Source organism: Prionailurus viverrinus, chromosome C1 (genome assembly GCF_022837055.1).
Source record: "Prionailurus viverrinus isolate Anna chromosome C1, UM_Priviv_1.0, whole genome shotgun sequence".
NCBI lineage: Eukaryota > Metazoa > Chordata > Mammalia > Carnivora > Felidae > Prionailurus > Prionailurus viverrinus.
In genome coordinates, this window is record NC_062568.1 from 191,092,304 (window position 1) to 191,113,722 (window position 21,419).

Genomic DNA, 21,419 nt, shown 5'->3' on the forward strand with positions numbered 1-21,419 from the left:
AATCAGTATTTTTCTTGCCATATATCTGTTGCTGGGTATCAGAGGCTTGGTCCTCTTTTCCTCATTCCACTTGAAACTTCTTTAGAGTAGTAGGGTATCATTTTTGGTGAAGCTTCCTTATGTGTCAAGTGCAATTCTTCAGCATGTTAGTGGACATGAAATGAATGATTGTTGACGTGGTTGGTGTGAAGAGAACAGGTGACATTTAAAGTACCCAGAATCCACGTGGAGTTAGCTGTATTCTAGGCATGTCAAAGACGATGCTTCAGCTAACATTGACACTTGCCATGTGGCTGGAGCTCTTAATTCTACAGAAAACCCAGAAAAAATGAACTCCTGTAAGAGGATGTTCTGGATTTCTCCCAGCTTCACACCTAGAAATTTGACGTGAGGAATTTAGCCAGAAGAGGATCTTTTATTTTTATAGAAACCCTTAGGATGATGAAGGGACTAAACTGCGGCTTTTGTCTTGGGTCTTGAGTCCTGGTCATTCCAAACCTGACCCGATCGCTTCTGGGTCTTTTGACCTTGCAAAGACATAGGTCAGGTTTAGTGGCTTGTGGATCAGGTAGGAAAAGCCTTCTTTATTTGAACCTTCCCAAGAGACTACTTGGGAAAAATAAGATCTACCCTTGGATGTGAGGAATGGGTTTGGGCAAAATGATCGTTTCCTTCTTGTCCCGTGGGAAGGATGGTGTTACTTCTTCTCTTCTTTCACCTATCCGCGGTTCACCTCTTCTTCTGCCCTCACACTTTCCCTGTCTCACGAGCACAGATTTCCCAGGAAGCGTTGCCTGCTAATTTCTGTGTGTAACTTTTATTTAGTTATTTATCGTAGGAGAAAGGTTGGTATTGCGCATAGATAAGTTGTTAGTGTGGTGAACTGGATCCTGTATGCCTCCTGCCATAAATTCTCTATCATGTGTGTGCCCAGTTTCTAATTCTTGGGTATTAACCAGGAGGCACATGCCTGGGTTACTGTAAAGTTTGGAAGCAGGTAGAAAAATAATTGGAATCAGGAGACAGAGAAAACACTGGGACTGAATTACTGCGATTTTTGCCTGCTTCTCTCTTTTAAGCATTTATTCCCTCCGTTAATCTTATGACAAAGCAGTATCTTCTGCATCATTGTCTTGTGTTGGATTTTGTGAAGGTGGCTTCCGTCTGAGTTGTCTTGAGAGATTGGTAATTTTCAGCCATTGTACAGTATTGTCACCAGAGGAGTTTAAGACCTCAGGATATAGAGGTCAGAAAATTGAACTCTCAGATAATTTACTGAGCCTCTGAGATTTGCATAAAGATAAATAAAACTTCTCCAGATGTGTTTCAACTTCTTCTCAGAAAAAACTTACTGTGGGTAATGAAATACTATCCCATATTTGACTTGAGTCAAGGGTGGATACAGAGGACTGATCAGTGACATCAGGCTACCACATTGTGTATCCAATCTCTTGGTGAATGGAGGCCTGAGAAGCAGTGAACTACTTTTATCAACTTCATGACCTGGCTTTGCTCTGCCTGTTTGTTAGATGACATTTGACCAAAGCTCTTGGTAATGGAAACCTGAGTCACTTTTTGGTTGTCATAGAATGCATGCAAATAGGTGAACCTTTTTTCTTTTTTCTTTTCTTCTTCTTCTTCTTCTTCTTCTTCTTCTTCTTCTTCTTCTTTTTTTTTTTTTTTTTTAATTTAGTCTGTCATTGAAAGTGTTGAGTTCAGAGAAGAGCTGCTTTGTAGACAATTATTCTGAGTGGTAGTTGGTGGCTTATGGGTCAGAGTGCTCAGATATTTTTACTTTTTGGGTGACCGGACCTCCAGTAGGTCATGGGGAGACTCCATTTTAATTCTAAGAGCTGAAAACCTCATCTTCGATGGCATAATAAATGTAGACCTCAAAGCAGGTACCAAGGGGCTATTTCTGGATACTGACAACAGATAACCCAGACTCTGACTAACTTTTTGCCAAGGGTAGTTTAGAACTAAAGTAATCTACTCATTCTACAGTGGTTTTCCACTTTCAGTAAGTTTGTTTCTTGGTTACAGCTTGAATGAAGGTATTTAACTCTTTGTCTAACTTGCCTGAGCTTTCTGAAGTTCATCTTGATTGTACAGATGGACTCAGTTGAGTAGTTTTGGCTTCTGTACTTTCAGGCTGACGGTAAGAATCCCACAGCAGTATTTTATTCTTAGCACCCACTGTAAAATTTTGGTAGTATTCCACATATGAATCAAAAACCAGGGTAGCAGGTTTCAGGATAATAGGGAAACTCAGAATACCAGTTAAGTCAGAGATGAGTCTTTTCATATCCTTTATTTTATTTACCCCTGGAATAAGACGGCCTTCCTCCCCTGCGTCCCCCCAAAAGCATGGTTCAGAGTGGTTACAAAATCATACGTGACTACCGTATTGTGAGGCTACTGTGTGAAATATCCCATCGAAGGACCTCGCTGTTGACCTTTGAAATACCAGCTGATCTTCAAATAGATTGAAGCCTAGCTAGTCAGCAGAGTGGGTTATAATTTCTACATTTCTGGTTTATGGTGCCTAGGGAAATGAGAAGACTACTTAAACTTCAGTTGAGGTGAAGACCACCTCAACCTTGCAGAAGAAAGATCTTTAGGAAAAAATACCTTGGGCCGGCCTTTCTACTTGTGTGTAGAGACTGGCGGCTTTCTGACCAGGAGGACATGTGCACGCTCATGGCAGTTCCTTTGGGTCACAAAACTTATAACTGGCTTTTCTAGTCTTCGCTGCATTTGTTTTAGGTAACCAGTGCTACTTAATTGATTTTGTTTAAAAATTGTGTGTAGTGTAAATGCAGTTAGAAGTCAGGGGTTTGAATTTCAACTGAACCTTAATTTTCTCATCTGCAAAATGGAGTAATTAAAAACCCACAAAGTCTCATTTGTATGGATGTGTAATGTATATGAAGATGCTTTGTAAACCTTACAGAATCTTGCTCCACCAAGTCCACGGGCCAGTAGCATTCTCACGACCTGGGAACTTACCCCAGACCTATTGAATCAAAACCTGCTTATTAATTGACAGGACCCTCAGGTGATTTGCATGCACACTAAAGTTTGACAAATGCGTAATTTTCTTGGAGGATTAAATTACCAGGCGGCCATGGATCAAATCCAGAAAGGCAGACACAGAATCTGAAGCAGGCTCTGGGCTCTAAGCTGTCAGCACAGAGCCCGACGCAGGGCTCAAACCCATGAACAGCGAGATCATGACCTGAGCCGAAGTCGGATGCTTAACCGACTGAGCCACCCAGGCGCCCCTGGTGGAGCCCCTTTAGATTTGAACTTCTCTTGAACAGGAAATCTGCATGCTCTACTATCAATGTCAAGCTTTTAAATACGGACTAGATAAAAAGTTAAAAAACCAGCAACCACCTTTTAGAAAATGGTTTTGTTGGGTTTTCATCTCTGTAATAACAACAAATACCATTCTGCATGGTCAAGATATATGTTTCCCCCCCACCCCCTCCTGGATCTGGTGGCTACTACGCAGAGAACACTCTTCTTACCTTTTGGCACACCAGGAATTAGGTGATCACATGCGCAGTGTATATTCTGTGTTCCACTGTTTCTAAAGTGTACACCTCCCCACCTTATTCATTTTGAAATTGGAATGCAACTTGAAAATGATAGTATATCACAGTTTAATTGCCAGTATTTCCTTGTTAGCACATAAAATGATGGTATGTTTTATAAATTGATTTGATGAAACGTAGTAGTTGGTGGTGGCTCGATTCTGCATACATATCTCAAGAAAATCCGTGGTACAAAGGGTCTAATGATTAGAGCCGTAAGTTTTTTCCCAGGGGATGGGGAGACATAAGATATCTAGGACTTTTGAAGCTTTGGGAGGTGGGGGTGGATGTGTCTGAAAAAGGCATTGGGAAAAAGATGTGAAAATGGAATAAAGTACTTTGAAGAACTTTTTTTTGAAAGAGTCACACTTTTATGTATTGCCTTATTTAATCATTGAAGCAACCATTTGAGGTAGATACTGTTGTCCCTGTGAGTTTATAGATGCAAAAAATGAGGCTTAGAAGGAAAGTGGTAGGGCCTGGATTCAAACTTGGTTCTAATTTCGGATATGCAGAATGCTCTTTTTTGGAAAGAAGGGCGGAACATTACTAATCTCATTGAATGTGACTTGCCCCACGGAGCGTTGTGGTACGATCACTGCAGTAAGAGAAGAAATTAAATTCTCATTTCTCTGACTCATTCAGAATTAATAGGTATTCTCCTGAAATATTCCTCCTGTTATGTGAGGCTTTTGACAAAGCTGAGCCATAAATGGATGGATTCTGATCTGCACGATATAAAGTTCTTCTCTTTGCCTGCTCTTCTGTCAATCCTTTATCTACGAGTGGAGCACAGTCTTCCGCCTCTGTGTGGGCGGGGGATCTCTCAGAACCCTTCTTGGCCGCACTCTTGAGAGTTTGATTGGGCTTGGCTACGTGCATTTTGAGCACTCATTGAATCCTATATTTGAATACTACAGGTTTAAGTTAACATTCATTTAAAGGAAGCCCACAATAAAAGGATGCTATTAATCCTTCTTTGTTTTTTCGTTTATTTAGATAATAGACTTTTCCGGTACTATTATGTGACCAAAAAAGCCAAACAAAAACCCTGCCTTTATGATGCTTATGTTGGACTTAATTACAGTGGTTCTCATTTGTGAGTGCTTATTAGAGTTGCTGGAGGAGAAGCTTTTTATAATACTTGTGGGAGCTTCTGCAGACCAATTAAATCAGAATCTCTGGGTGAGAGCCCAGACACTTGTAAATTTTAAATTGTAAAGAAATTGTGATGTTCAACACTAGCCATACAGCCACTGCACTGTGAAAATGAGTGTCCCTGGGAGGGCTAGATTGGCTATATACTTATATTAGAGTTAAACCGCTTAATTGGGGCATTTAAGAGTTTTAATCTTGATATCATGAATAATGTTACTTAAGAAATACCATCCCAGTGAATAGCTTTTACTAATTATCATAGTACTGTAGTGTAAAATGATTTATACTTCACAGACCTTTTGCATATGCATCATTTTATAACTGCTCTGTTATAATAAAATTATCCCTGTTCTGTAGATGAGAAAATGAAGACTCGGTTTTCATGACCTGTCCAAAGTCCTGTGACCAGTTAAGTGTTAGCAGTCCAGATAGAATGTAGGTTTTGTGCAATCTGGATTAGTCCTTCCTTGCTTCCTTCCGTCCTTCCTTCCGTCTTTCCTTCCGTCCTTCCTTCCTTCCTTCCTTCCTCTGCATTACTTCTTCCTTCTCTTTCCCTTCCCCATCCCCTTCCCCATCCTTTCCTGAGAGAGGGCCTTGCGAGCTGAGGAGAGGGGCAGAGAGAGAAAGAATCTTAAGTAGGCTCCACACTCAGCACAGAGCCCATTGTGGGGCTTGATCCCACGACCCTGGACCATGACCTGAGCCGAAATCAACCTACTGAGGACATTCAACCTACTGAGCCTTCCAGGTGCTCCTGGATTAGGTCTTTCTTAAAGACCATATAGCTATGAATGTACCCTTATCTTAAATATTAATTAAAAATCTCATAAAATGTACCATCCCATTTCTACCCCTGTTTTTCTCTCTCTAGAATGTTTATATTCCTAAGAGAACATTTTTATGATCCTGAACCCTGTATTCTCTTTTAATAGCAAACTTTTGACAAAAAGTCTTCCCACTTGTGCTCTTGGTATCATTCAGAAATCAGACTTGTGAGCCATTTTTATTTAGGGCTATCGTTGATTTACTGAACTTTTTCTCTTGAGTAAACTTTTTTTTTTTTTTTTTTAAGTTCATTTATATGTTTTGAGAGAGAACACGAGCAGGGGAGGGGCAGAGGGAGAGGGAGAGAGAAAGAATCCCAAGCAGCCCCCTCGCTGTCCATGTGGAGCCTGATGTGGGGCTTGAACCCAAGATCATGACCTGAGCCAAAACCAAGAGTTGGACGCTTAACTGACTGAGCCACCCAGGTGTTCCTTGAGTAAACTTTTTACTGAAATGTGACCCAAGTGCTAAAAAGCATATAAGTCCTATATGTTCACCTTTATGTGTTTCTATAAAACGAATACACCCAGTGACCATCCAGATCAAGGAATAGAAGCCTCTCTTGGGTCCCCCACCTTCAAATCGAAGGAACCTACTCTTCTGAGGAATTAATAGCCTAATCAGAGCAGAAAACCAGGTATCTATAATTTATATGAATAGACTGTACAATATTGTTGAGAAATGGCCCATTCTAGGGATTCCTTTGAAAATCTAGCCCTTGGCAATATAATTGAGTAAGTTTAGTATCAGTGACTGTTTTCAGGCCCTGGCAGTTGGCTTAGAGATAGGCCCAACAGCTTCTCAGCAAGCCCTTCTAAAATGTCACTGAGGAAAGAAAATGCAGAGTTGATTTGGTGAGAGCGAATCTCTCGTCACCAGGTTTCTTGCTTGTTGGTGAAACTTGCCACTATTTCTTTATCCCATTTTCTTCCTATTTGGCCACCAGACCTTTGAGCTGCTTGTGAGACATTGGAGCCGAACTGTTCCTTCTGAGCCAGGAACTTGATTTGGAGATTTCTGGAAGATTACTTAGTTGTGTTAGTGGGATCATCCTTCTAATACTCTTGTTATTGGACATTAATGGTGTCACATACAGGTAGAGTTTGTTATCCAGACCGTGTCACTGTCTCCTGGACTCTTACGATAAAGACAGTGGGAAGGTCCTTCTTACGGTAGTAGTAGTTCAGTTTTGCAGGCCTTTCTGGTCCTTTCAGTTTCCTTCCTCATACTTTTTTTAACTTCTGCCAGGCACTGTATTCAGTACTGGGGATAGGAAAATGAGTACATGGTTTCTGTCAGTTTGACCTTTGCAGTAGGAGGGAGGTATTGTTTCTGGACATTTTGGAAGATGCGTCTTTAGAATCCTATCGTATTCCCATCCCTTCTTTGGGATCTCCCTGTGGCACTTAATTGGCTGTTGTTCGTTCGCTCCTTTTGAACCTGTAACAGTCTTGCACTTCGAAAATTCTCCCGTGAAAGTCCCATCTCGGTGGCTGCCAAAACTGTAGTTTACCGTCTTGATGCCACATGAGTATGAGGTTGTATATCCTTTCTATGTTCCTTCTTGTGTTCCTTGGTTCACATTAGCCGTGAAATGTTTTTCTGTGTCTTGAACCGAGAATGAATTTGAAAGTAAAATGGGCTCTGGCTGGCAGGTGAAAGCTCTAAGAATGTCGGGATTCGTGAGTTATCCTCTCTGGGCCAGAGTTCTCCAGGAACTCGCCTGAGAGCGTGTGTGTATTTTGCATTCGTGGGTCTTGCCTGTTCACAACGGAGCGTCTGCTGCTCCGGCCTCCATTATTGACACACCCCCACCCCCAAAATGTGGTTGTGATGACTGGAAATGCTGTAAAGCAGCTCCTCTTTTTCTCATTGGCTCTTGCCTTTTGCCAGGAGCTTTAATTTGGGCCAGGTGTATTTGTTTCTTCCTTTGACTAGAAGTCGGCGGTGAGGACAACAAGCAAGGTTGCCTCTCCAGTTTTATAAAAGTAAAGGTTACTTACCGTTCGGTAAGATTCTGCAAAGCTCTGTGAACCATGTCAAGTCACTCTACCAAATCTTCATTTCCTTTTGGAAATCAAGGCACATTTGCTTTCTATGTCCTGGTCTTAATTTAGGATTGTTGATAAGAGGAGACAGACTTAATTCCCTTAGAAGATAAGGCATCGGTGTGCGTGGCACCAAGACAGTTCTTTTAGGTCCAGTCTTCCAGTCTTTGTAGCTTGAAACACTTCAGAGGTCAAGTGTGCTGCACCAGCGATCCAGCTGAAGGTGCTCCCTCATAGTCTCATAATCTGCTATGGGACAGGCAGAGGGTGAGACAACAGATGAGCACTTCTCAGAGTACTTTCTTTTGGTGAAAGACTTTCACACTTAGATTGAACATGTTTTGAAGGATTAAAACAAAAAAATGAAGTGAAGGATGATTGGTGAATTATCGATGCAGTAAGCCCTGAGAACTATTGTGGAGCGGAGGGGGTAGTGGTGCACATTGATTGGCAGGGCACATGTCTCGAGTTAAAGGGTAAGGTGATTGAATTGGACTGATGTCAGACTACACTTAGCACAGTTTTCAGAATCGAGGGAGTTTACACAGGCAGTGGCATAGCAGGAAATTCTTTTCGTAGGCTCAACACCTTCTAACTAGACTGTGAGCCTCCACACCTGGGGCTTATTAGGAGTCATCCTGTTATATGGAATTAGAATTGGAAGTCGAGAAGTGGGACCAAGAGATGTAAAATTGTGGCTGGGCTTTGGGTAGAAGAGAGAAAACGGGATGGTGGGGCACTGGGTATGGTAAGACCGTTCTAAACTCTGTAACATAATTGTATGTCTGTCTCCCCCATTTGGCAAGACTTTCTGCAGTGTTCCTGCCTCTATGTTGTCTGTTAATTAGATTGTACTGTCTTGAAAGGGCCCGGACACTATCCTGTTGTAATTAGCATCTAGTGTAGTCTGGTGTCCACAGTGGTTGCCCGCTATTATTAGTTGATGATGATTAGTGAAGCTGAAGCTATTTTTTAAACAGGGCCCAAGGGATGCAGACAGTGATGAAAACGACAAAGGTGAAAAGAAGAACAAGGGTACCTTTGATGGAGATAAGCTAGGAGATTTGAAGGAGGAGGGTGATGTGATGGACAAGACCAATGGTTTACCAGTGCAGAATGGGATTGACGCAGACGTCAAAGATTTTAGGTTTGTATGTTTTACACTTCTGATTTTTGAATGGGGGCTGTGGGCTTTTGTTTTGATTAGCTTTATTTTGATTTTAGTTTTCTTTTTCCTTCCTTAACTGTCCTTTTTGAGAATTGGGTCTAGTGTAGGCCATACCACAAAGATTCTAAATTTACTGGTAAAGTGGAACTTTTAAGAGCTGTCAATGCCTGGTGCTTTGCCAGAACAGCTTTTTCGCATTCGCATAGGACTCTATTATTTGCAGAATGATTCTATACTTATCATTGCAGTGGTTCACAAATAACAAAATCACCTGGGCGGGGGCAGGGGGGGGGGTGGTGGTGGGTTCCTTGGGACTTGCCCCAAGTTTCTCCCAAATCACTATCTTGGGAGTAACCGTGGTCACTAATGGAAGTGTGTCCTAGCTCTCTGGCTTGTTAGTGTGGAGGGAAGCAGTTGAGAACTTAGGCATTAGATCATTTGAGACTCATAAGCTCCCTTTGAGGTAGGTGGGTCAGTATCATCTCCCTCATTTTGAAGACCCAGAGATGTAGCTTATATGACTTGTTCTTAATTGTATCCCTTCCATGGATGCCTCTCATTCCATCTCTGGTCATGACTGATTTGTAGGTTTTACCCTGTAATTTAATGTACACGCTATTCAGATAATATTGTGTATCTGTCTTGTACATTTGGCAGTATTCTTCACTTACATAGGTAACCTTTAGTGGTGGTGTATCCTTTTCAAAATCCTTAGTGATTGATGTACAGGTAGAGAATTTAATTTTGAATAATTTTAGTGTTAGTCTAAAGCTAATGTATGTGTGTCTAAATACACACACATCTATCTCTGATCCTAATTTCTACCACAGCCAGAATTAAAATTCATTTTGGACCATCGTTTGTAGAACACAGTTCAGTTGTTTAGTATTCCTAATCTAATTTTTTAATCTTGCGAGTGTAAAGAGTTATAGTCTTTGGAGGAAATTTGAGGCACAGAGTAATAACCACTTACCTAAGGTCTTTCGGGTGAAGTGGATAGCCTTTCTCTCCTGATTCTCAGGCAGCCTGTAGCAAGGTTTGGTATAGTTGACTTCTGGCCGGGTGGTGGTAGGGCATGTGCGTGAGAGGGAATACACAGTAGCTTTAATTTGTACCAGCTAGAGGGTTTCTTTTAGGGATGAAGGGCACAGAATGTACTCACTGGCTATGCTCCCCTTACTAGAATGTAATATTGTTTTATATTAGTCTGATTCAGAATAACACAGTCCTCGATCCTCTTCTATAGGGAGATCATGTATCCTGGGCCACCCAAGACACTACTCGTTTATACCACGTCTGGAATATTTACTAATAGTGCCCTTTTCTTGCTCTTAGGAGTATCCTGGTTTGGATGATAAATTATACCCTCGTATTACTTATAATTATTAGAATTGTCTCCTCAGCAGGGGCATATCCTAGATAATGAATTTATCGTGTACTGTTTTGTAATGGTTTGCTTCTTCTGGTTGCTTAGAAGGGGAAAATGGGAGACAGTCTTAGCACTGATGAGTAGTACCCAGATAATGCTTAAAATTTTTTTTCACCTATAAAAAAGTTTTTTTTAATAGAATCGTTCTCATTTATGGAATTTCCCCCTAGAAGCTACTTTTTCCGTTGGGTCTCTGTTTAAAGAGTAGGTGTTGTTTTGGGGGGGGGGGCATGGTTCACTACCCACATTTTGGATCTTGTTTTCATGGATGCCACAGGTAGCGTTTTTTTCCAGTTCATTCATTATTCCTTAAATCTGGGCCCTTTGGTTAAAGGGATTGTAAATTCTTAGTGGTTAATGTGGATTTACGGGGTGGGTTGTGGTGGGAAGAGACAAGGAATAGAAGGGTCGTTTTATGGGATATGACACGTAAATACCGCAAAGTGTCTCTGGTTGTTTTGTAGAAATAGTGTTAAGTGCTATTGACAGTAAACTGCTCAAGGACCTTGTCCTTAAACTTGGGTTGCTGTAGTGTCCCTCCCCGCTCAAAATAAGGTTTAATGCCCTTTACTTTCTCTGTTTAGCCGTACCCCTGGTAATTGCCAGAACTCTGCTAATGAAGTGGATCTTCTGGGTCCAAACCAGAATGGTTCTGAGGGCTTAGCCCAGCTGACCAGCACCAATGGTGCCAAGCCTGTGGAGGATTTCTCCAACATGGAGTCCCAGAGTGTCCCTTTGGACCCCATGGAACATGTGGGCATGGAGCCTCTGCAGTTTGATTATTCAGGCACGCAGGTACCTGTGGACTCAGCAGCAGCAACTGTGGGACTTTTTGACTACAATTCTCAACAACAGGTACTGTGTGTGTCTCTGTCACTCTCTCTACTCCCCTCCAGCCAGCGCGTGATTCACGTGACTTAAGAATGGGGCGGGGTGGGGGGGTGGGGCGGTGGGAGGAGGGTGGCATTATTTCAGGCTACCGATAGGCAGCACTCCTTATCCCGACGGTGACGTGGGCGCACAAAAGCCTCTGTATCTTCCCCGCAAGAAGCCGATTCCCATGCTGAGATTATTGGCGAGAGATCACTCTGCTCCACATGTCCTTCCTTTGGCTCCTCTGTCCCACCAGGGCCCGGCAAGTGGGTGAGGTGGTGGCGCCTCTCATGACACAACCCTCTCGGATGCTGAAACTAGTCTCTCTGAAGATTAATGTAACTGTGATGCCGTTGGTTTGTTTTGTTTTTAAAATAGTGAACTCTGTTACCTGCTGCTGGCAGGAGTCCAGTGCCAGGTCATCTTATTAGTCATGTCTTTTAATTAAGTGAGCAACTATAGATGACAGACATACCTGCTGCCGTTCACCAGAGTTTAAAATAGGATTGGGGGAAAACACAAATCACTCAATGTAAAATCTACAGTGAAATGACTTGGCTCTTTCTTTTCTTCATAATTCCTTAGAAAATACTGTATGTGTGCCTTGTGGGTTTGAGCGCACGGTGTGACTAACTCTGGGGTTTACTGATCCTTCTGTTCAATTCAAAAACAAAAAGCCACTAACTGTCTAAATTATAAAAGGGGGTGCGTGGCTTCCCCATCTTGTCAGGTACCACAAGTTCTCTCTTGTGGGTGGAAGCACTTTGACGGGCCATGAATTTCTGATATTCATTAGTTTTGGACTGGAGCATAAATACAAACCTCTAGGCTTGAAAGGTTAAATTTACATTTCGAAGTTTAGAAATTCTACATCTGTAGGGGAAATTGGCTTATGTATGTGGTCTTTGGAGATCAGTGTATCATACTGTCCCTTTGTTATTGTCACAAATAGTTGATTTTAAATGAATTTTGATTGATAGACAACTGGATAATAAAGTTAACCATATGAAGTTTACAAAAGGAAATCCCTTTACGGGATGATGTGATACATGCGCTCTGCTCGTATCAGATGGAACTATTGGGTTTAATTAACACACTCTTTTTTCCGGAGAGAGTGAGCTGTTAAGTGTCCACCACTCTCCCAGTGGTTCCCAATAAATATGCCACCTCTTCGTAAGAATGACTTTTTGTGCTTTTTCTCTTCTTTCACTCTTTGACCCTTTCACAGTGGCTCCTCAAAACAGCCGTTTTGAGTGAAGCCAGAAATTGCTGAATTCAGGTGCTGAAAGTAGATTAGACTTAAAATCTGTGCCACATCAGCAAATGTAGGGGGACACTGCTACCACATAGACCTCAGCTGGCTCAGCTTAGGAGAGGAGTGTGGTAGTTCCGTGTCTAAATTGAGGTTTGTGAGTGTAAGCTGCTTCTAATCAGAGCTCTTTAACTTGTTATGTTAAGAAGTTTTATCTGAATCTTCCTTTTACTCTTGTCTTCTTTGGTCTGAACTTCCCCAGCAACCGTTACAACTCTGGCCAGTTTTGGTGCTTAGCTTCCCATTCCCCATCTAATTCAGTCTGACCCTCTGCTTGTGAAGGAAAATCTGATGCTCTTTGATTTAATTGTTTTTTGCGTCATAATCAGAGTTGGGATTCTCTTTCGATGTATTGATCTCTGGTTTCGAACTAATTTGACCGATGTTTTAAGAGGCTGGATAATTATTAGAACTTGAATAGATGATGTCCGTTTGCAAACTTCTAAGCAGTTAACATGATTCCATTAAAGATAGCACCCACTCAGATTTATGAAACCTGGGATGCCTTTACACTTCCCATTTCAGTAATTTTGAAAGTGAACGTTACTGTTTTGAAAATGAAACTGTTGTTGGCTTTTGGCTTCCCGTGCACGTCTTGGTTGAGGCAACATAGAGGCATTGTTCCATAGGTGAACCACCATCATGTGATGTGGTCATGGTTGTTTTATCCCACGGGCCCACAGTTCCTACTTTTCTGCATAGATTCTTTTACACAGCCTTGTAGCGGGCGCCCTAATAGCATGCCCTGGAACTGTTGGGCCAGGACTCCTCTATTTTCAAGACCCTTACCCTCCTCCAAATGTCTCCTGCATAGAGGCAGGAGGAGCTGTTAAGAAGATAGGATCTCTTTTCTGCTGGAAATTGGTGTTTGATCTTCTATTTTATCCCTCCAATATTTCTTTTTTTTTTTTTTTTTAATTTTTTAACATTTATTTATTTTTGAGAGACAGAGTGAGCAGGGGAGGGGCAGAGAGAGAGAGAGAGAGAGAGAGAGACACTGAATCTGAAGCAGGCTCCAGGCTCCGAGCTGTCAGCACAGAGCCCGATGCGGGGCTCGAGCCCACGAACCGTGAGATCATGACCTGAGCTGAAGTCAGATGCTTAACCGACTGAGCCACCCAGGCGCCCCGAATATTTCTTACTCTTACTTTCCATTACATTTCATTCCTGTTTCCCTTTCTGCTAATTTATTTTTATTTATTCTTAAAAATTGTTAATGTTTATTTTTGTTAGAGAACAAGCAGAGGAGGGGCAGAGAGAGAGAGAGAGAGAGAGAGAGAGAGAGAGAGAGAGAGACACAGAATCTGAAGGTGGCTCTGAGCTGTGAGTGCAAAGCCCACTGTGGGGCTTGAACCCACAAACTGTAAGATCATGACCTGAACCAAAGTTGGAGGCTCAACTGACTGAGCCTCCCAGGCGCCCCTCCACAAATTTAAATTGTTGTCATTCTTGAAGGTCCAGTGCTGCTAACTTTCTTGGTTTCCAGATCAGTAAGTTGTATTGTCTGTCTCCTTTGAACTCCGTGGTGCTCTGTGCTTCCCTGAAGAAAAAGAATCACGATGTTCTGCCTTGTGTTATGATTTCTTGTTTCATAGTCCTTGCTAGGTTGTAAACTCCTTGAAGATAAGCCCTGGGTCTTGTTCTTCTGTGTCTTCTGATTGGCTTTAGCAGACCAGGTTTTCAGGAAACTTCTCTCATATCCCTATTATAGTGTCTCAGAATATCCCCCATATTAAATATACTTCCCCAAACTAAAATCTGGAACTAGCCTTCTCAGAGATCTGGAGGCCTCTCTTTGAGGCCCTGCTTGTATTCTAATAAGCGAGTCCTTTAGATCTAGCCCACTAAGCTTGTGCCTCATGTACATAACTAGACCTGTATCATACCTAGGAAATGACCTCCTTTTTAGGGTCACAGCCCTCTGTTGCCATCTGATCAGAAAACGTACATAATTCTTCTGCAGTCTAGTTTTGTGGATAACTTCAGGGAGATCGCAGATTTGTGGATTGTGGATTATGACTTTCTTTTCTCGTTTTTTTGTTCTCGCTTGTAGTGGAGCATATCTTTCATGAATGAGATGGGCTCCCCCCACCCACAGCTCTCCATTTAGTTGTTGTGACTCATTTGGTCATTTAAATAGTGCAGGGAAGTACTCAATGACAAGTCTAGGTCATGCCCATGTCCTAGAAGCTTAGACAAGGGAGAGCATACTCTATTCTGGGGAAGGAAGGACTTATGGAAGAGGTAGATCTTGAGCTGTACCTTGCAAGACTTGTTTATATCAGGAAAAGAATGAAAGTTCCATGGGAGGAAATAGTAAAACATAAAGGCTTAATACTAGAAATTAACAGGTATGTGTTTAGTAGATAATGTAGTCATCCCAGGAGGTGGGTGAAGCTGAAAAAAAGTGACTTGTGAGATTGCATAGTGTTGTGTCCTCTTACCTGCTTTGCTGTGCTGCCTTATTGACAACGACAAGACATTTCTAAGAAGGAATGACTTAATTATCACGGTTTAGTTTTTTGTGTTGAGTGTTGGTTCAGTAGCAGTTTTAGACCTTTTACCCGTATTAACCTTAATTATTGACGATTGTGTCCTTCTAGGAAGCTGGGTTCTGCTTGTAGTGAACAGAGCTGGTGCTCATAGTGAGACCATGATACGTGGAACCATGTGGGGCAGTTGAGGAACTATACATGCTAAATTGGTTGGTCAGGAATGCTGTCAGACCAGGGGAGGGCTCCATGGAGATCAAGGTTGTGTACCCCTAACTTGAAAGGTGCGGTGTGTATTGCCGTAATTAAAAGAGCAGAGGTATGGAGACGAGATGGGTGTGGTGTGGTCATAGGCTGCCAACAGGAGAAGGTATACTTACGGGGAACAGCAGATGGGTGGTTCGTTTGGCGAGTCCAGGTCTCAGAGGCCTTGAGAACCAGGCCTGAGTCCCAGACAATATTGATGATTGTGAGGTTTGAACCAGAGATCTGCTGTAATACATGTTTTTCCACACATTCTGCTCTTTTATGTTGACTTTCTTAAATGGGGATCACAGGCTGTCTTTAGTTTTGAGTTCCTTTATTTGTGATTTTGTGATGGGATCTGGCTTGGAAGTTGACAAAATAAACAATTCCTTCTTGTGTCCTATTTTCTTTTATTCCCGACTTGGATTTGGTGTGTAAATTGGTTTCATAAAACTGTTAGTATCAGCTTCGATGGAGATACATAGTAGAGAACAGCCTGAAGATATAGGAAAGGTAATTTTCGTTCAGTTCATTACACACTTAATGGTACTTAGGGGTACTTTGGATAGTTAAGTTACTTGTCTAGTCATTGTAAATCATAAACTTAACCTGAGGTTTATTCAGAGCAAGTATTCCTTTTTTTGTGCCATGAACCCCTTAGCAGTTGATGAGATCTGTGGGCTGAATTGTGTGAGTGATATGTAGTATAGATAGGTTTACAAAGGAACCAGTGATACAGAAATAGTTACAGAAATATTTAACAAATTCAAGATGTATCTGCTTTATCATACGATGCATGCGGCAGAAATATGTACTAGTTTTCATGATGAGAGTGAACGCAGCTGTGAGATATCTAGTGGTCGTAAAGGAGCATGAAACGTATTTGACTTCTGTTGATGATGAAGTCACACAAGTGTATTGCTCATGTTAATATGGTTTGTTGCCTGTGGTCATAATTGAAGGACATGGTAAATTTCATGAACATGAGGATAATTTTACCTATCCCAAGTACAGAGATCTGGGATTTAAGTAATGTAAACCTAATGTAGGGTGGTTTGAAATGTTCATTGATATCTCTGGAATATTCTCCCTTTTTCCCCCTCACTTTTCCCTCATTGTCTTCTCTTTAGTCCTATGTGAACAATCAACATTATAACCAGTGACCAGTTAATTATAATGTGTTCGTACCATTTTGTGTTATGATACTTGAGCGAACTTGTTTATTTTAATGAAGAGCCATACAAGTATTTATATTTCCCTAAGTATATTTTAGAAACTTACTGCTAGGTTTCATTATATTTTAATGCTGTGTAGCAGAAACCAAAGCCAGGATCACATCATTATAGATCAGCCAGATTAATTGCTGATGTTCTTTATTTAGAATTCAGTTAATCTAAAAATAGCCTAATGCAGTATGTTTTACAAAATTGTATACTGATGTGCTAAAACCCTTAACCTGTTAAGCATGAATTTTACTTTAAAAGTGTTTAATTTCTGTCCAAATGTGTATTTAAATTTCTAGTGAGTTGACATACAGTGCAATATTGGGTTCAGGAGTAAAATTTAGTGAGTCATCACTTCCTTAGAACACCCAGTGCTCCATACGTCGCCCTCCTTAATACTCATCACCCATTTAGCCCACCCCCCACCCCCTTCCCTCCAGCAACCTCCAGTTTGTTTTCTATCATGAAGAGTCTCTTGTGGTTTGCTTCCTGGTAAGCATGAATTTCAGCAAAGAAACCATACTCTGAAAATCATAATTGAAGTACAGATTTGTTCCTTCACAGCCCTAGGCGCAAGGGGAGGAAGCTGGCACGCATTGCTTTTAGAAGTGCCATAGTGATTAGATGTCATCTTCTGAAGCCAAGTTTGTGCATAGTTTTCATACAGGTCTTTAATATTCTCAGCTTTCCTTTCAGTTCACAAGTGAGGAAGACTATTTTTCATTGTTGTGTGTAGTCCCTGGTAAACGCTGCCTTTCGCTGGCATGCTGACCGTTGAAGCTTGCCTTTATACTTTGCTGAAATTTTATATGAGTTTTCTCGAAAGATACTTACTGACTTGGTGGAAGGACGTTTTGTTTTTTTCCACCTTGTTTAGAGATTATTTTGGACTCCGATTTTTCATCTGCTGAGGAAATGTGAAGAAGGTTTTCTTAAAAAATTCAGCAGCATATGTAGTTGTTTAACCAGAAGTCATTGTCGATCATCGTTGTTGTTCAGATAACCTGGTTGAAAATGGGCTCTGATCTGCAAGCTTCGGACGGTAGCAGACTTTCACATATTTTATGTACTACAGCCTGGCTCCCGTGATAAACCTCTTTTCTTAAAAGAGAAATAGTCCCACCGTTGATGTAACAGCTTCCGTGTTTGGAATCTCCTTTCTCTGTGAACGCTTACAACCGCCCCATGGGGTAGAGCAAGCATTAGGTTTTTACAGGGAAGAAAATTAAGACCTCACGAGGCTGAGTTGCTGAAGGTCACGAGACCACAAGCCATGCGAACATCTCTGTCCTGGTGTGTAGCTCTGGGCTGTGTCGTTCCTGGATCCAGTACTGGAAACACAAAGCCTTTTGACCCGTGGGCTTGCCTCACCTTCCCATTCTGTGCATGCGTGGTTTTCTCTGCATGGAGTCTATGCTAACATATTCTTCGACAACAAGGCAAAAAAGGTTTTTCTTCCATCCCCGTCACCTTTGTGAGCTGTTGACAGCAGTTGGTGCTCATGAGCTCAGTGGGATTTTGACTTTTGCATTCACTCTGAAGAGTCTTGACCTCTGCTTTCCTCGTCCTGGGCTGCCCTGTCGGGAGGAGGAGCTGTACGAGGTGCCTCACAGAAGGGGTGTCTCTATGGGGGTGCTCTTGCCATTCGTCAGAGAGAACATACATCAAGGACTGTTCCAAGTGCGTTACACGTGTTAATTTTAATACTTGCAGCAACCTTATGATTTAGATGTGTCTTCGTTGTCCCTGTTCGAGAGGAGAGTGAGTCAGAGAGAGGTTCTCTTGCCCTGTGTTGCGTAGTCTGTGTTGACGCCGAGCTATAAATCCAGGCTTTCCGGCCCCAGAGTCTCCGCTCTTATCCCCTGTCCACTGTGGCTTTGGCCTTAAACTGGCCAAAAGCCAGGGCTTTTTAGTTGCGAGGGGCAGAGGGATAATCTTGCAGACACCAGCTCGATATTGAGGTATTACTCCTCCGCATTCTGAAAACCTAGTAACAGTGTTTTCATGCCAACAAGTGTTATTGGTAACAACATAATGACAGTAATAGCTATCTTTGATCACTTAACACTATGCTGGGTGTTTGTGACTGCCCCTTTCTGGAATAAAAACTCTGCAGGGTATCTTTTGTAAGGTCATGTAGTGACAGAGACGGGAGTCAAATCAGCTTGCTCGTGTGGTTCCCAAATGATGCCTTCAATATTTCTTACTAGGAACCTTGATGAGCTTGAAATACTTGATGTATTTTCCCTTGCATTTAGTCTCTTGAACAACTTAAGAATTCTACCCAAGTATATTATAATCGGTAGTGGCACATTTATCATTATACCAACCTTAAAACAAGCATTCTTTCCAAATCTCACAGTATTGTGTTTCTCAGTTACCATTGGCTTCTTTTCTGAAAATGATGAAAATGTTAACAGAGCTCAGTGGTTTGCCCAGCAGATGGCATTTGTATGAGTTTTTCAGGATCCTTTGGAATCCATTACTTGCCAATTACCCAATTTTGTTTTGAATACCCTGTATTTCCAGCTAATATTGGGGCATTTACATAAAGAGAATGTGCCAGAATTGCTGTAATCTATGCTATAATAAAATCTGCTTGCTGTAGATGATAATTTCTGTTAATTGTTTACTGCAAAATGCACTCAAGAAAACAATTCCTTCTCTATTCACCATAATCACTGAGATATCAATCAACTCTCAAACACAGGGTATGTGGGAGCTCTTGTAGGGTCTGGATGTTTTTAGTTACAAGTGGTAGTTTCTCCTCCTCAAAGTATGGCTGCATGGTGGTGAGAATCACAAACTAATGTCATGCAGAAATGGTTGGTATTTACACATGCTGGATATTTATGGATACGGTACATGAGCATTGAATGAGTTACATGTCATGTTAAAAACATGAAGCGAGGAGAAGTCAGATGGAATGTCAGTGAGTACTGTTTTTGGTTAATAAGAGAACTTCAAGAGTTCTGTTCTGAGCACACTGTCTTTATCTCCCTAGCTCCCCATGTTACGGTGCCTCGCTAATAACGGGTGCTCAAAAAATGTTTCTTGAATGAATGATTTTGTTTGCAGCAGGGCAGAGAAGTGTAGACAGAAGAGACTAGCATGAACAGTGCCTGAGATGTTAAATATTTCAAAAGGTTTGAGGCTAGGAAGATTCCAGAGACCCACTGAAGACACAGATATTTAAGTGAAGCTATAAGGTATTTTTACAGCCTTGTAAAAAATTGAAAAACGACTTTGCACTATTTTGCTATTATGTTTTCTCCCTCCTGGCTTCCCCTCTGAGGTGAACTGCCTCCTGTTGGTAGGAATACTCTGGGGCACTATCCTTAGGTAGACAGTCATGTGAAAAACAACCTGGCAAAAATCACAAGATCTCAGTTACCAGATAGTACTGATTGGCTGCCTTCCTGGAGGGATCAGGTCTTTTGATAGGTTGGTCTATAAATTCCAGTATTTCTTTTGAAGACTTGATATTTAATCAGTGCCTGTTAAATTCGTGCTTGTCTTTTTACCAGCATCATAATGAAATTTCTTTTTTCTTTAACTTTTGAAAATAAAACAATTACTTTTGAAATCTGTACATAGTTTTTTGATTTACTTTCGTACTATAAAGACAAAGGCTAATTTTACTCTGGTCTTTAGAAAGATGAATATTTTACAAAGAGAGGTAACAGGTGAAGTTGGTCAGTATGTTCAAAATATTCACCCCCCCCTTTTTTTTTTAAGTTTATTTATTTTGAGAGAGAGAGAGCACCAGCCGAAGTCAGACCTTTAACCAACTGAGCCACCCAGAGGACCCCTTTTGTTTTCTTTTTATTTAAAATTGTCTACTCATAGAAGTCTCTTCACCACCTAAGATAACATTACAAGTCCAATTCTGACGATAATTAAGCTGAGTTGGTGGGATGACATTATCTTTTAATGTCTGAAACAGGTCTCTTTATGAGGAAATCTGTTATTCAAGATCCATGGTGTCAGTTCTATATCATCCAGTGATACCACCTGAGTTGTTGAAAACTCCTATAGAAAGAGCAGGTAGCTAGGGGGAAGTTCCTTTGTAGGGAGGTACTTTCAATAAGCACTCTGATTTCAGTGAATAAAGGTTTTCAGTGTGACTCCTTGGAAGGAGGCACATCGAGGCAATCCAGAATTTTTTCTTTGTACCAGTGCTATTCGTACTGAAATGTATGACCATTTTAGTCAGTGTTGTATCCTTAGTTCCTCGCACAGTGCCTAGCAGGTATTATTTGTCTCCGATGTTTGTGGAATGAATGAGTGAATGATTGGCCTTGTATTAAGGTAGAACTTTGGGATATTCTTGGTGTCAGGGTCTTTGTACTCCTTTCCTTTTCTTGGGAATGAAGAAGTGTGCTAGGTCTGGGACGCCTGGGTGGCTCGGTCGGTTAAGTGTCTGACTTCGGCTCAGGTCACGATCTTGCGGTCTGTGAGTTCGAGGCCCGCGCCGGGCTCTGTGCTGACAGCTCGGAGCTCGGAGCTTGGAGCCTGCTTCGGATTCTGTGTCTACCTGTCTCTGTGCCCCTCCCCTGTTCATGCACACACACACGCTCTCTTTCTCTCTCTCTCTCTCTTTCTGAAAAATAAACAAACATAAAAAAAAAAAATTAAGAAGTGTGCTAGGTCTGAGCTCATAATCCAAGCTTTGTTAGTAGCACTGTATTCCTGTTGTTTGATTTCCTACACATAAAGAATAGGAAACTGGAGGGCTCCCAGAAGTTGGCAGCTGTCCGATTTCATCATTATGATAAGCCACTAGTTGAGAAAGGTATCCAGTAAATATCATTTCCCTGGGAAGAGGCAGCCAGGGATGAAATGAACACTTCTCATTTTCCTTTCCAAAATGTGAGTAGGTGAGGAGTAATTCAGAGTGTCTGTGGGGTTCTCAGAAGACCTGAGGAGAGGTAACAGCACGAGGGGCAGTGTGGTGGGTCGTTTTGTGGTAGCTTTAGTGTGTGAGTGTGTCTGGGATCAGGCAGGACCCTTGGCCTGTTGGCGGCCATTAGGTCGTTTGTACGT

General features: G+C 41.6%; 1 protein-coding gene across 17 annotated transcripts in view; it reads left to right on the forward strand.

Moving 5' to 3' along the window:
• The window catches only part of PUM1 (pumilio RNA binding family member 1), a 134,079-nt gene that overhangs the window by 62,270 nt on the left and 50,390 nt on the right, over positions 1-21,419 (forward strand). For 15 of the 17 annotated variants that reach the window (XM_047868766.1, XM_047868758.1, XM_047868759.1 and 12 more), the window contains 2 exons: positions 8,611-8,777; positions 10,812-11,082. The exons of the other annotated variants lie outside the window; for them this stretch is intronic. In XM_047868766.1, the coding sequence (XP_047724722.1) occupies positions 8,611-8,777; positions 10,812-11,082 (438 nt within the window). The remainder of the gene's footprint in view (positions 1-8,610; positions 8,778-10,811; positions 11,083-21,419) is intronic. 17 annotated transcript variants of the gene reach the window in all.